At 43.3% G+C, this 13,341-nt stretch overlaps 1 protein-coding gene across 4 annotated transcripts in view; it reads right to left on the bottom strand.

Annotated features, from left to right (window-relative positions):
* The window catches only part of LOC105926445 (KAT8 regulatory NSL complex subunit 1), a 60,559-nt gene that overhangs the window by 26,370 nt on the left and 20,848 nt on the right, over positions 1-13,341 (bottom strand). For all 4 annotated transcript variants that reach the window (XM_021316560.2, XM_012862774.3, XM_012862778.3 and 1 more), the window contains one exon: positions 11,770-13,222. In XM_021316560.2, coding sequence (XP_021172235.2) covers positions 11,770-13,154 — 1,385 coding nt within the window. In that variant the 5' untranslated portion in view covers positions 13,155-13,222. The remainder of the gene's footprint in view (positions 1-11,769; positions 13,223-13,341) is intronic.

The following is a 13,341-nucleotide window of genomic DNA, read 5'->3' as shown; positions in this document are numbered from 1 at the left end:
GCTCCGAGCCCAAAACCCAGCAGGTCCCTAGAACGAGAGCTGGCCACAGAAAACACCACAATTAACCAACAAATAATCAGTTCAGGAGATGTCTCAGAGTTGAACGTTCAGGTTCCTGAAGGAAACAACACTTATTTATTCATTGAACCCTAATGAACTGTTCCCACAATTTGTTCATTTCTTTAAATCTCCACAATAAATTCATCCTTTAAGCACCACCATTTCCCAATAAATCACAAGTCCTGAGCATAAATACAAGCACATCTCGTTTTAGGATGGCCAACGCATGTAAAGGTTGCAGGACCCCGTCCCTACAGAATTGGAGTTTGGGACCACTGCTCTGTAGATTCTCTATGGGGTTTGGGGTCAGGTCAGCTTACCAATCAATCAGGAGGTCATTGAACCAGCGTTTGGTTGTTTTGAGAGGGCGGGTAGGTTGCCAAGTCATACTGGAAGAGGAAACCAGCATCTCCGTCAGCAGAAGGAAGCATGACTTGCTCTAAACCAGTGCTTCTCAAATGGTGGGGCGCGCCCCCTAGGGGGGGCGCGGTGCAATACCTGGGGGGCGCGTGTGACCCTGGGGAACAGGCTTTTTTTTTTTTTTTTTTTTTTTTGGCCGTACTAGTATAAAGTGTAATTGCGCATCCACTACAGTAGGGGCAGTGGCGCTCTCATTGTTACTTTTGTCACGTTTGCGACAGTGCAACATTTTACGACTTACAGGTTTGCCTTGGTTACCAGTGTTGAGTCAACAGAAAGCTCCGTCTGCGTTCTGTCTACAGCCTCCGTTATTCAACATAACAACCCCCAACATGAAAAAGTTTTTAACAGGGATGAAAAGGAAAGCGGAGAGAGACAAAGATAATGAGACAAAAGAAAGTCACCCGAAAGCTAAGAAGAGGAAATAAGACGAAGCGTATTTAGCGCTTGGCTTCACGGTGACTACGGTTGGAGAAGAGGAAAGACCGCTGTGTTAGGTGTCTAAAAATGCTCGCAGCGGACAGCATGAAGCCAAATAAATTAGCGCGTCACCTAAATATGTTACACCCCAATCACGGCGATAAGCCGCTAGAGTTTTTTCCAGCGAAAACGTGCTGAATATTGCCAACAGTCATCCCGCTTTCTGAAGGCTACTTCAGTAAACCACCGAGCGCTGTTAGCATCATATAAGGTAGCGTACCAAATTGCGCAGTGCAAAAAGCCCCACACCATAGCAGAGGAGCTGATACTGCCTCCTCATTTTGATCAAAAAAAGAAAGAAAAAATGAGCACAAATTGTTTAATTCATTTTGGTTTTGTAGGTTCAAGTGTTTTATATATTGTGCTCCTGAGTTAATGTTGCTGAACTGAATATATATTAGTTATTATTTTTATAGTTTATAGTATATACTATATATAGTATATATATAGTATATAGTTTTTGTAGTTTATTAGTTATTATAATAATTAAATATTTATTGATCTGATTTAATTTTGCAATGGTGCAATTAGTTGGTCAAACATGTTTACAGTTTAAACAAGGATTTATTTATTTTTAATTTCTTAAAACACAATTTAATAAAGTTATTCTTTGTAAGTTTCACCATATGTCTTTCTTTTTTTTCTTTAATGTTAATAAAGATAAAATCTTATGCAGCGATGGATAGTCACGGTGTGGAGTGGGGGGCGCGAACAGTTTTCTTCTTGCTAGGGGGGGCGTAACAGAAAATAATTGAGAAGCACTGCTCTAAACGGTCCTGCTGGATGGCTAAGTTGAACGTGGACTCACACCAGCAGACATGGCAACCCAAATCATCACGGAGTGTGGAAACGGTATACTACAGTTTAAGCTAGGTGGATTTTGCCCCCCCCCGCCCCCCCGCCCCCCACTCTTCCTCCAGACTTGGGGGGTCATGATTTACAAATTAAATACAAACTGAAGTTAGTTGGCCTTTTCTCACCACACTCTTTCCACATCCACTCAACCTCCCATGAACATGCTCCCATGAATGCTCCACCAGACATCTTGAACAACCAGCTTATTTAGCTAAAACCTACTGTGGCTTATCGCCCATGTTGAGGGTTCCAGTGACGGCCTTCTGGACATCTGTCCAGTCAGCAGTTTTCCCCATGATTGTGTAGCTTACTCATCCAGGAACCCTCTGCAGGTGTTCTGAGCTAATTCCATGTTTAGGGAGACACCAATACCTTTTTCTTTTCTTTTTTTTGGGGGGGATTTTTTGCGGCTCTAGTGGCTCGCTTTTTCTGAAAGTAGGCTGACAGGAAGGGGGGTGGAAGAGGGGGAGAGACATGCGGCAAAGGACCGCGGGACAGATTCGAACCCGGGTCGACCGCGTCGAGGACTAAGGCCTCGGTACATGGGTCGCGCTACCTGCTGCGCCACAAGCGCGCCCATAGTTACCTTTTTCACAAGATTCAAATTTTCTAAGACACAGAATTTGGGTTATTCATTATCTGTAAGCCATAATCTTCAAGATTCACGGTTCCCACACCTTGGTGAACATCAAATTCAAAAAGGACCTTTCAAGGACGTTCCAGGACCAATTTCCTCAAATTCAAGGACCGCACATGGCGGCATTTACCTACTGTGACCGCTGAATAGGTTATCATATTTTAATTAATACAATGCAAATTCAATAAAAGACTAAACGGCATAGAAGTTGTTGGGTCAGAAGTAATGCAAGAAAGTGGACTTAATTTATAGCCTACATTGATATTGATCAAATTCATAGCCTACATTTATATCCACAGTACATGGCTATGCCATACTACATTACATATAAGATGTACATTAGCCTACCGTTTCATGGAATTTTATGGAAAAAAGTGCAGCATTGAGATATTCAGAATTATATCAATTTGTTTCAGGTGGTTTTTTTTGGCTTTTTGGCTTTCATCTTTGATTAAGCTAGTTTTTGACTTTGACTCTGAAAAGTCGCTAAATATAGTGACAAAGTCGCTGAGTTGGCAACACTGCGTTAATGTGACCTATTGGACGCACGTAGGCCTAAACCATAGCCTAGCAACTAACGAAGAAGAGCGAACGTACTTTTGCAAATTAAAAGTCTGCGGAATCAACATAATTTTAAAAGATCGTGTGGTAGTAAAATAATGACACATGAGTTGTCATCCGTGTGAACTTTCAACCCCACAAAACAATTCAAGGACTTTCAAGGACAATGTGTGTTTTTTTGGCTGTTTTCAAGAACTTTCAAGGGCCTTGAATTAATTTTTTCAGATTCACAAACTTTCAAGGATTTCAAGGACCCGTGGGAACCCTGAAGATTACAAGAATTACAGGCTTGAAATATCACTTTCCATTCATAATGAATCTATTTGAGATTCACTTTATGTAGTGAGTGACAAAGAAAATATTGAACCTTTTCATGATATTCTAATTTTTTTTTTTTAGATGTACCTGTAGGTTTCCGCAGACAGGATTTTCTGATCTAGGCGTCCCACTGAAACGAACACTGGACTAATGGTATGTCGCTACACAAGGGGCAAGTTACTAATCAACCAACAAGTCTTCACAGGCCACGGCTGGGAGCAACAGACCAACCTCTTACGACAGCAGCAGGAATAATCTCAAACCGCCGCCGTGCATCATGGGACATGTAGTATTTAGTTATGCTTTGTTAATAAAGTTGAAAGCGGGTTTCTTAAACGGCCCATTTCTGTGAAGGTCATTAGGATCATCTGCAACCGATGCAGTTTGATTCGAAAAGCCTTTGCTCCCTTACTGCCATCTAAATAACTTCAATCTATTAACTGGGAGAAAAAAAAGAGTTCTCAACCATGTGCAGAAATTCAAAACGTCAGACTGAAACAATTACTCAGATCAGAACAAGAACAGAAATCTCAACTTGAGACGGAGGAGGGAAATCAGAGGCTGCGTTTCTGGGTCACTATCTTGTGTTTTCAAAGCAAGGCTTTTTCTTGCACCGAAAACAAGACGGAGAGGGAACATTTCTTCAGAATGTGAGCATCCACAAGTGGAACCGAACCACCAAACTAATGTTGGACGTGCTGCAGATCAGAGGAAAACTCCACAGCGGTTTCAGCTGCAAATAAATCCATTAAACATGCAGCGGACCAAAGCGAATAAACCTGGCCGTATTTGTGCTCATCTGTGGATTGGAGCTGCCATGTTTCATCAACATACTCCTTTTTAATTTGAAAATCCGGCTCAGAAGCGGCGTCGCAGTGGTAATTTCACCTTTTTTTTTTGTTGTTGCGGCTCCTCTAAATTACACTTGACCTGTTCAAGCCCTAAGCGTTCAAATGTCAAAGGGTTCCTCCCATTAGCTGTAACTTTCTGTACCAGCCTCCATCTTCACCCACTTCATGTCACAACAGTCCAGCTGTGTGGTGCTGGTGGGGGGGAGGACGAGTGGGACACTGTACTTATCCTTTCTTTTATGAAAAAGAAGTCAAATTCACCCCCTAATAACGCTTCCCTAAAGAGAACCAGTTACGTTTTTTTCATATTACTGCTCGTTTTTACTTGGGAACACTGACATTTTCTCTGCTTTTGTGTCAAAAAGGTGTGTTTTGGTTTCTATTTTTTATTCTGAGCAATAATTTAATTTCTTCAGCAGAATCTTGCAAACCAACAAAAGCTTTGTATTACTTCTTTGAAAGCTTGATTCTCCACAACGCGGACATCGTCCCAGTGGATCAACTTTTCCCTGAACGAGATTACACACCGCAGCAACGCAGACGGCATCAGTTTGCTTTCGGTAGCCCCTGAAATAATTGGGTTTACTACTCCGCTGCCGTCTAGTAGCGCAGAACGTGAGCCGCCATTCTTCTGGTGGAGCATTAAAGCCCTTCTCAAAGCCCCGTCAACCAGCCGACGCACCGTCACCCAAGTCATTTGAAAGTGTTGGTCAACTGCTTCACATCGTGGTGCGTCTGTTCGCAACTGAAGTATAAAGCGCACAGAGACGCGTCAGAAAACACAAGAGAGAAACCTGCAATTTCAGGGTCTCGCTGCAGCCTGACGCAAACACGTTGTTAAAGGTTTAGGTGCGCCCAACTGTGAAGGTCACTTATGCGGGCTTTTGCTTTTGGCGTTGTGACAGCCTAACAAGAGCTTGATGTATTCTGCCAAGGCTTACGGTGAGGGAGTCACCTTTTCATCATAACTTGGAAAGGGAACTCTTAGAGCAGCAGCCGTTAATGCCGCAGCTTATTTTTCTGGAAATTTGTGCGCTAAAAAACAAAACAAAAAACAATACAGTATTTCAGAAAAATTAAATGGCGTAGAACAGGGTTGTCAAACTCATTTTGGTTTAGGGGCCGCATTCAGCTTAATCTGATCTCAGGAGGGCCACACGAGTAAACTCATTGCAAGATTAAATAGAGCTAATAAAAGTGGACTTTTTGTTGATTTTTATATTTAAATGAATTTCACTTTTACACAATATATTATGAATAACCTCAGTGTTTTTAAGAAAAGTATGTGCAATTTCAACAATACTTTTACTCAGTTAAACATTTACTTGTGCATTATGCATAAGAACTGATCACAGTGATTGTACAATGTTGAAAAACATTTAGTCAAATTTTTTGGAACTTAAAAACACTGTCCTGCATGACAAAATACATGAGATAAAAATTAAGAAATTATTTAAAATCAATTTTCCACATTTGAAGCTCAGTTCTACCATCTGCTGATTAAAACAGCGCACCTCGTGGACAATATAGGAACTGCAGATTTTCAATTAAACTAAGTACATTACATGTTTTTTTCAATAATTATTTTATCATTCTCTTACTTTTATCTCCTCTTTCTTTCACCTTTTCTTTTGATCTTATTGTTCTTCCTTTCCTCTCCTACTTTCCCATTGTAGTGTCCATATCATTTGAGATATTCCCCGCATGAATCATAATAAAACTATTCACATTCATAAATCAAGCGGAGCACTATGGCAAAAGCAGTACTGCTCCACTTGTGAAAGTCAAATCTGATGAGCTCTTTTTGGCATTAAGACAAGTTAATTCTTATTGCCACATTGCCAGACAGGACACTGGATAAAAAAAAAATAAAATAAAAAAAAATAAACATTTTTTTTTGAATAATGATAATACATTTGGCCCACGGGCCGTATGTTTGACACCCCTGGCGTAGAACATTGTTCTTGTTAAAAAACTATTGTCCTTTAAAGTAAATCTAACATTTTTAGACAGAAACTAAAGGAAGATGCACAAAAAAAGAGATAAATATCAGACAAAACGTTAATAGATGGACTGAGGAATTGAAATGGACAACTTTACGCTTGACCCGCTCTGATCAGGGCAGGACCTACCCAACAGGAACGTTGCAGCGTCAGTGAAGGCACCACGCTTAGCTCCCCAGGTTGTACTGGCAGCAACAATCCTCGCGGTGGAAGTATCAGGGAGTTGTTAGAAGAAGCATAAAAAAGGTGTAAGAAGTTTCAAGAAAGGAAACTATTCTCTTGGGAAGCGTGTCAGCTGTTTGCTCAGGCTGCTACAGAGACTACAAAAAAAAAAAAAAAGACAACAGAAAGGAAGCTGCTCAGTTCTGCGCTCCGGTTCTGTCTGGAATGGAACGGGCTGAATAAGGAAATGCTGGCAAAGGTCTGCTAACACGACGGGGAAAGTTAGCAAAGCTAACTCCACTAATGCCTCTGAACACACAGCATCCTAGAGACGGTGTCAAAATTCAGCTGTAATCATTGCTTTTGTTCTGAAATAGCTCGCCTTGTTCAACTGCAGAGTTTTCTTTCACAGGACAAATGTTTGTTATAGATCCTAACAATTGGAAGCTGGAATTTCATCAGTGTATCGTTATAAAAACTAAAAGACATCGCCACCGTTAAAGTCCACAGATTTAGCATTCACACTGCTTTCCTGCACAAAAACCTTTCGAGAAAAGCCAAACAGAGCTGAACTTACATGGATTTCTGCATGAAATATAACAATTTCCAATTCAATTTTTACCAATAAAAAAGGACAAAACGGATAAAAACCTGCCGGCACCCTTTTCTACATCAAAGATTTGAAACTTTTTTAAATGCAAAGCTGAAAAACTATCTTAACTCAAGCATTAACGAGGCTGAAAACTGTTCTTTCTTCCAGGTGAAGACGGGGGTGACAGCTGCCGGCATCCATCTTGACCAGGAAGAACACGTTTTTGGGACGCAGGATTTACGGATGGAGCCGACCAACAGGACAGGGTGTGGGGCAGGAAAAAAAAAAAAAAAGAAACGAGAGAGGGCAAATTCAGCCGGAGAGCTGCAGCAGTCATTACATAAAAGAGAGGGGGGTTATGTAACGCCTGTGGGTTTGTGTTGAGGAACTCAGGCCGAGCTAAACACATCCAGATGTGTTAAGCAGGACGGAAACCTATACAGGCACCCGGGCGCATACATACATGGACAGCAGCAATGAAGGGAAGGAACAACAGCGCTAAGTGACTCAGACTGCAGAGTAATGCTGAGCCATAAGCATGAAAGGCACGCTGTAGTCCCAATTACCCTGCGGATCACACAGGCAGCGCGTTGCCTGGATCGTCGGGTCACGGCTTTTTTAGATTACAGAAATCCGGACATTTTCGTTCTTCCATAAGCCATTACGCAAGATTTGAGATTTCCCGATGAGCATTTTTTTTTTTTTTGTTGTTGCCTCAGAAACGAGAAACCGTGCCCACTCGTTTCTTAACACAGAACATGCCGTGCTCCTGGAAACATGCTTTAATCTAATGAGTGCAACTCGCTCTGCAGTTTCAAAAATGAAATTAGCATCAATTTCTGAAACTAGCAGCACCCAACGACTGGTACGGGCCCCCCCCGCTACGGATCCCCCTCTTAACAACAGACGCTGGTCAAGAAGAATAAAAGGAAAAACCAGCAACAGATGTTGGCTGAAGGTCAATGCCCTGAGATACGGGAAACCGCGTCTGTGGCACCAGAATGGCTGACATGGCTGGTTGTAAGCAACACGGCCAAACAAGCTAACGGGTTATTTTCACGCACGGATGGTGTTTTACATATAAAAAAAAGAAAAACAAAACAAGAGGCTGCAGATTTAAAGAAATTAAATTGTATGTCTTTGGCAGTGCAGTCCCTTTCAGCCAGAAATTGTTAACCGAGGCCAAACGCTGTATGGGAAAGTGTGGCTTCAGAAAAGCGCACGCCCTCACTTCCTAGAAGACAAATATGCTAACAATGAGTTAAGGTTCAGCGGGGCCGAGAACCAGTTTCCAACCTGTTGAATCACTAGCTCCATGAAGGTATATCAAATGTAAGTTTCACGTTAATAAAACTCAAAATATTCACATCCCAAAAAAAATAAAAAATAAAAAAATCAGAAAGCTAAATGTTGACATCAAGCGGCTCATAAATAAAAAGAAAAAAAAACTGTGCGTTCTGTTAACCTCGGTTCCCGTCTACACGCAAATTGTATTGTATGGGTAATACCAACGACTGGTGACACTCCCCTATAGTCTCACAGAGCAAGTTTTAACTAGCAGCTCTGCGTTTCAGATTATGGTTAGTTCAGAAAAACTGACTTCAGCAGGATTAAACAGTATTTTGGGGGATTATGAATGCAGACCAGGCTCAACAGTTGTCTTTAAAAAGCGGTCAGTGATTAATATCAGACTGTAGTTCCTCCCTAAACAGAAGACGGTCTTACACAAGTGACCTGCTGTGCTGCAGGTACGTAAACTTTACATAGAACTGCTGACTCACTAAATAACAGTTAATTCCACAAAATGCAGCAATAGAAACTGTGCCTTTACACCAATTAGTCCCTGCATGCTAATGGTGACCAAGTTAGTAAGGAAGCTTTCGCTGCCTTGCAGTAAAGCTCCTAGAAAGGGTGGGCACTAGAAAGTCATCATCAAATACAGCAGGAACAAGCTGAGGCACGCTGGCTGTGATGAGAAACTAACTCCTGATCGAACGGAAGCAGCGTGGAAAGATCCGCTTGTATACATGTCAAGACTACGCCGCTGCATAGATGTGACCACGCACTGTCACATTTACAGAGAGCAACGTAAATCTAATGAACTAAATTATCTTTATTTGCTTTAAAAGTACTTTAAGGAATAGTTTCTCTTCTGTCAGGACCTCCTTTTACAAATGATCAGCTTATTTCAACGGGGCTACACTTCCATACCATGTGCACGGCAGCATTTACCCAAGAGGTTTTTCTTACAGCCGCTCGCCTTCAGAGAAACAGAAGTTATGCAAAAGTATATGAACAAAGGAAATGCCGGCTGGTAAATCGTAAAAACAAAAAGACAAATGCAAAACAAATAATCTTTAAAGCTGTAATGAGCCATTTTGTTTATTTTAAATCTCGTTTCAGATAATGTATACACATTATTAGCGACGCTTATTTTAGTTACATAGCTGCTAAGTCAACTGGCAGTGACTGCCTTAAATTACCTTTTAACAGCTGGTGTTGTGAAGAAAACTTTACAGCTTTGTGCTATAAGTAGGACTGGTTAAAAACATACGTAATAAAATCAGGACATGATTGGACTGATATGATTTTGCATCGTTCTGTACATAAATTGGATCCGTTCGTACCTTAAGATGGCATTTGTTGTGGAGTGACATTACATAAGTAAACTGACTGGAACTGGATTACTGGGGATCTTCTTAAGACCCCGAACTTGGTATTTCAGGAGCCATGTGGAGTTTCTGATTCATAAACTCCCTAAAAACATAAATGTTATTTTCAAGAAAATACTGGAATTGTTTAGGGTTCCCTTTTTAAAGTGACAGAACTGTGACAGCCTTATATTTTGGCTTTAAACAACCAAGACTGCACTAAAATACGTTTCTAAAAAGAAAAGGAGGACTCAAGTTTTTGCTGCTGTATAGGTTCTTAACTGCAATGTTTCTCTTGTTGCTTGTCTTTTAAATTTAAAAGTTAACATGTTCTTTTTGCAGTTTCATGGCGATTGGCAAATAATTCAGTGCTTTTATGGCCACCTTCTTGCTGTAACGAGAAATGTTTTACTAGCAGAGTAATAAAAACAAACTAAATACCAAAAGATAACAACAGTTGCATAAACTGAAGCCAAGGCCCTCCTAGCAAGTAACCATAGATTAATTATCCGGTTAATACAAAAGACTACAACATTTACTTTGTTACATGTTCATATTTTACATCAACTATGCTGCTCCCAACTGTGCTCCCCAACCTTCGTGATGGAGAACAAACTGCGATGTTAAACCTAATTAAGCATAAACCGCCTTTTGCTTTTGTTCTGTTCTAACGATTAACAATAAACTCATTTCAAAGAGGAAGAAACTGGATATTCAACACTGACTTAACATATTAAACATTGATAAGCTGTGGGGCATTTTGCTATGTGAACATATTGTGTCCAATAACGAAAAGGGAAAAATAGTGCAACGATTAAGATTACTAAGATTACTTCAAGCTATTTAAAATAATCTCACTGTAGAAAATACAGAATTGGAACGAACTACAAAACTAATGAGAATATAAAAATGTACCTTTAAATATACATAGATCCATGGTCCACATGTTTTCCTTTGAGATACTTTTTAGGTACTTGCATCGTCGAGTAATAAAAACTCAACCCTTTCAGATGAATCATAATATTTTTAGATTTTCAGTGTTTTTGGAATTAAAATGTATTCCATATATGCTTAAAGTGCCTTTAAAGTGGCTTTATGGACCAACAGAGTTCTTGATTTGTTGTTCAGTCAAATCTGCTTTCCCTTGTCGCAGCATTAAATCTATAAGCACCAAAAATCATTACAACCCCCCCCCCCACGTTAACATTTGTTATGATCATTTACTCCGTTTTTATGTGCTGCTCTTTTAGTCCGCCTATAAAATCATGTAAATTGTGTGAATAAGAAACTTCTCTAGGAAATGTTTTTGCACACAACAGACGCTTCCTGTTAGGATATGATGATATTTAGGTCAAAGGTTTAAAGTCAACACAGAGAAGGACAATAAAGAGCGACTTGGTTAATAATCCACCCGGTCCCACAGACCAGTAACTCCATTAACACTGCTAAACCACCTGCTACACTGCCCCCCCCCCCCCTCACTGAACACCAAGATGTGCACTCTGATGTGAACTTCCCATGGAATACATTTCCATGCCCCTGCTGACACAGACCTGACGTTACAACAGGAAGCATGCAAAACAAACGCCACGCCTCTGGATACACTAACCCCCCCCCCTTCTTCTTTGATTCCACCTCAAAGGTTTTAATCCAAATAAAATAAAATAAATAAAAACCGCCTGGTTCTGTTGGTGCTCGCTGCTTTGCTCTAAAGATAAACAGAACGTCGGGTTTCGGCCTGGCCCGTCTCAGGAGGAAGGACTGTTTGACAGGAAAGCCCCCCCCCCCCCCCTTTAGTCCATTTGAGCTCATGCGTCCTCTACAGGATACCACCCACACATGCATCCGCGGGTGAACCGTACCTCCACCCCTCCCTGTAGTTTGACCCAAGCACAACTGAGACAGTCGGTTATAGTCGCCGTTAGCACCTGCTACGCCGGAGCGGCGTATCGCAGCGTTTGGAGACGGAGGGACTTTCTCTGGACAGATTAGCCGCCCCAGGTAGCGTGACAGGCGTGAGAGCCTGGAAACACCACGGAGGTTCACAGGAAGTGTTTTCACAACTCAAAATGAGGGTTTGAACTTCATCCAGTACAGTGCCGGGGGTTTGATTTGGTAAAAGAACAACAAATTTAAAAAAAAAGGGAGGTGTGGAAGTGTGTGAAGACACCGCACTTACATTTTGACATGTCGCTGCTCAATGTCCACTCTGGACAGCTCCTCCTCCTCCAGGTCAGAGTCCCCACCAGAGCTACTCTCTGTTACGTCAGAGTCGAAGGCGGTTTCCGCTGAGTGCAGGTTGGCCGAGCCACTCAGATACAGCCTCTCCAGCTCCAGGGGCACCGAGCCGCTCTTCAGGAAGCGGCCGAGGCCGTCCCTGTTGTTGGACGAGTAGTGCCGCCCGGTCCTCCACGCGGCTGAATGCGGCGCCGACTCCGACTTACGGTTGCCGGCTCGTAGCCTGCTAAGAGCCGAGTCCAAGAAGCCGCCCAGCTGCTGCTGGATGTGCCGCTCCACCTGCTTGGCCTGCACCACCTGGAGACGCTTGCGCAGGCGCCGCAGGCGGCTCTCGATCTCGGCCTGCCGCTTGCTGTTGAGGGCCGTGCGCTCTCGGACGTGAGCGTCGAGGGTGTCTGAGGAGGAGCTGCAGGGTAGCGGAGGCTCTAGCGTAGCTGTGCATTTTGGGGATCCCTGCTGGCTGCTGCCCGGTCTCTCCCCATCAGAACCCTGTGGCGGAGCGGTAGGAGTCTGCGAATTAGCTTCGCTTAAACTAACTTGCTCAGCTGAGTCCGGGTTGTCGTGGTTAAAGGATGAGTGGGCAGTAGAATGAAGCGCCGGCGGCTCGACGTTATTCCCGCCCCCGGAGGAATGCTTCTGTTTGAGGGCTTCCTTCACCGGGATGTGCCCCGATATGGTAGCGGCGACGCTCTCCGAGGCCGACGGCTGGTTCTGGGACTCTGTGGTGGCAGGAGGTTTGTCGCCGTTCACTGCGACCATGCAGCTAGAGCCCGACATACTGGCCAGCTTCTTGGCCAGGCCGTTGACAGGTGCCATGGGCTGGCCACTGCCGTTGGTGCTGCCACTCATGAGGCTTTTAAGCTGGCCACTAGAGAGTTCGATCGCCTGCCTCTTCCTCAGGAGGAAGTCTCCCCCGCCGTTTAGCAGGGAACCGGGCAGGATTCTGTGGCCTTTCAGCACAGACTGTTTGATGAGGACTCCTTGCAGCTTGATTGACTCCTTATTTGCGGGGACAGATGTCACATCTGAGCATAAATAAGAAGCCACCAGTGGCTGGAGTTTACCCAAGGCGGAGGCCTGGGACACAGAGTCGGGCTGGGGTTGCTGTTCCTGCTCTTCCTGGTCGCCGCCGCAGAAGTCAAGAGGGCACTCTTCGGAGGTGACCTTGCACTTGCCGGGGCCGCTGCTGTGGATGAGGATGTTGCTGGCGTTACCGTTGTTCTCTGAACTGGCCGGTGAGAGACTCGAGGATGGGGCAGCCAGTTTGAAGCGGATGTGGTGAGCTTCGGCTGGGGCGTCGGTGAGAGCGGGCGCCATCGCAGCCATGCAGTGCAGAGGGACGGGCACCTCGGCCTGCTCCACTCCACCCGCTTACTGCCCCACCTGAGGACAGCCTGGTGACAACACGGAGGAACAATAAGACAAGAACAAGATAAGAACAAGAGAAACATTAACATGGAGCCATAGACACGGGCGGAAGGCTAAAAACACGCCTAAAATAAGGTTTTTGATT

The sequence above is a fragment of the Fundulus heteroclitus genome, chromosome 10 (assembly GCF_011125445.2).
Source record: "Fundulus heteroclitus isolate FHET01 chromosome 10, MU-UCD_Fhet_4.1, whole genome shotgun sequence".
NCBI classification, from domain to species: Eukaryota; Metazoa; Chordata; class Actinopteri; order Cyprinodontiformes; family Fundulidae; genus Fundulus; species Fundulus heteroclitus.
Note: the sequence above shows the minus strand (reverse complement) of the source record. Positions and strands in the feature narration are given on the sequence as shown.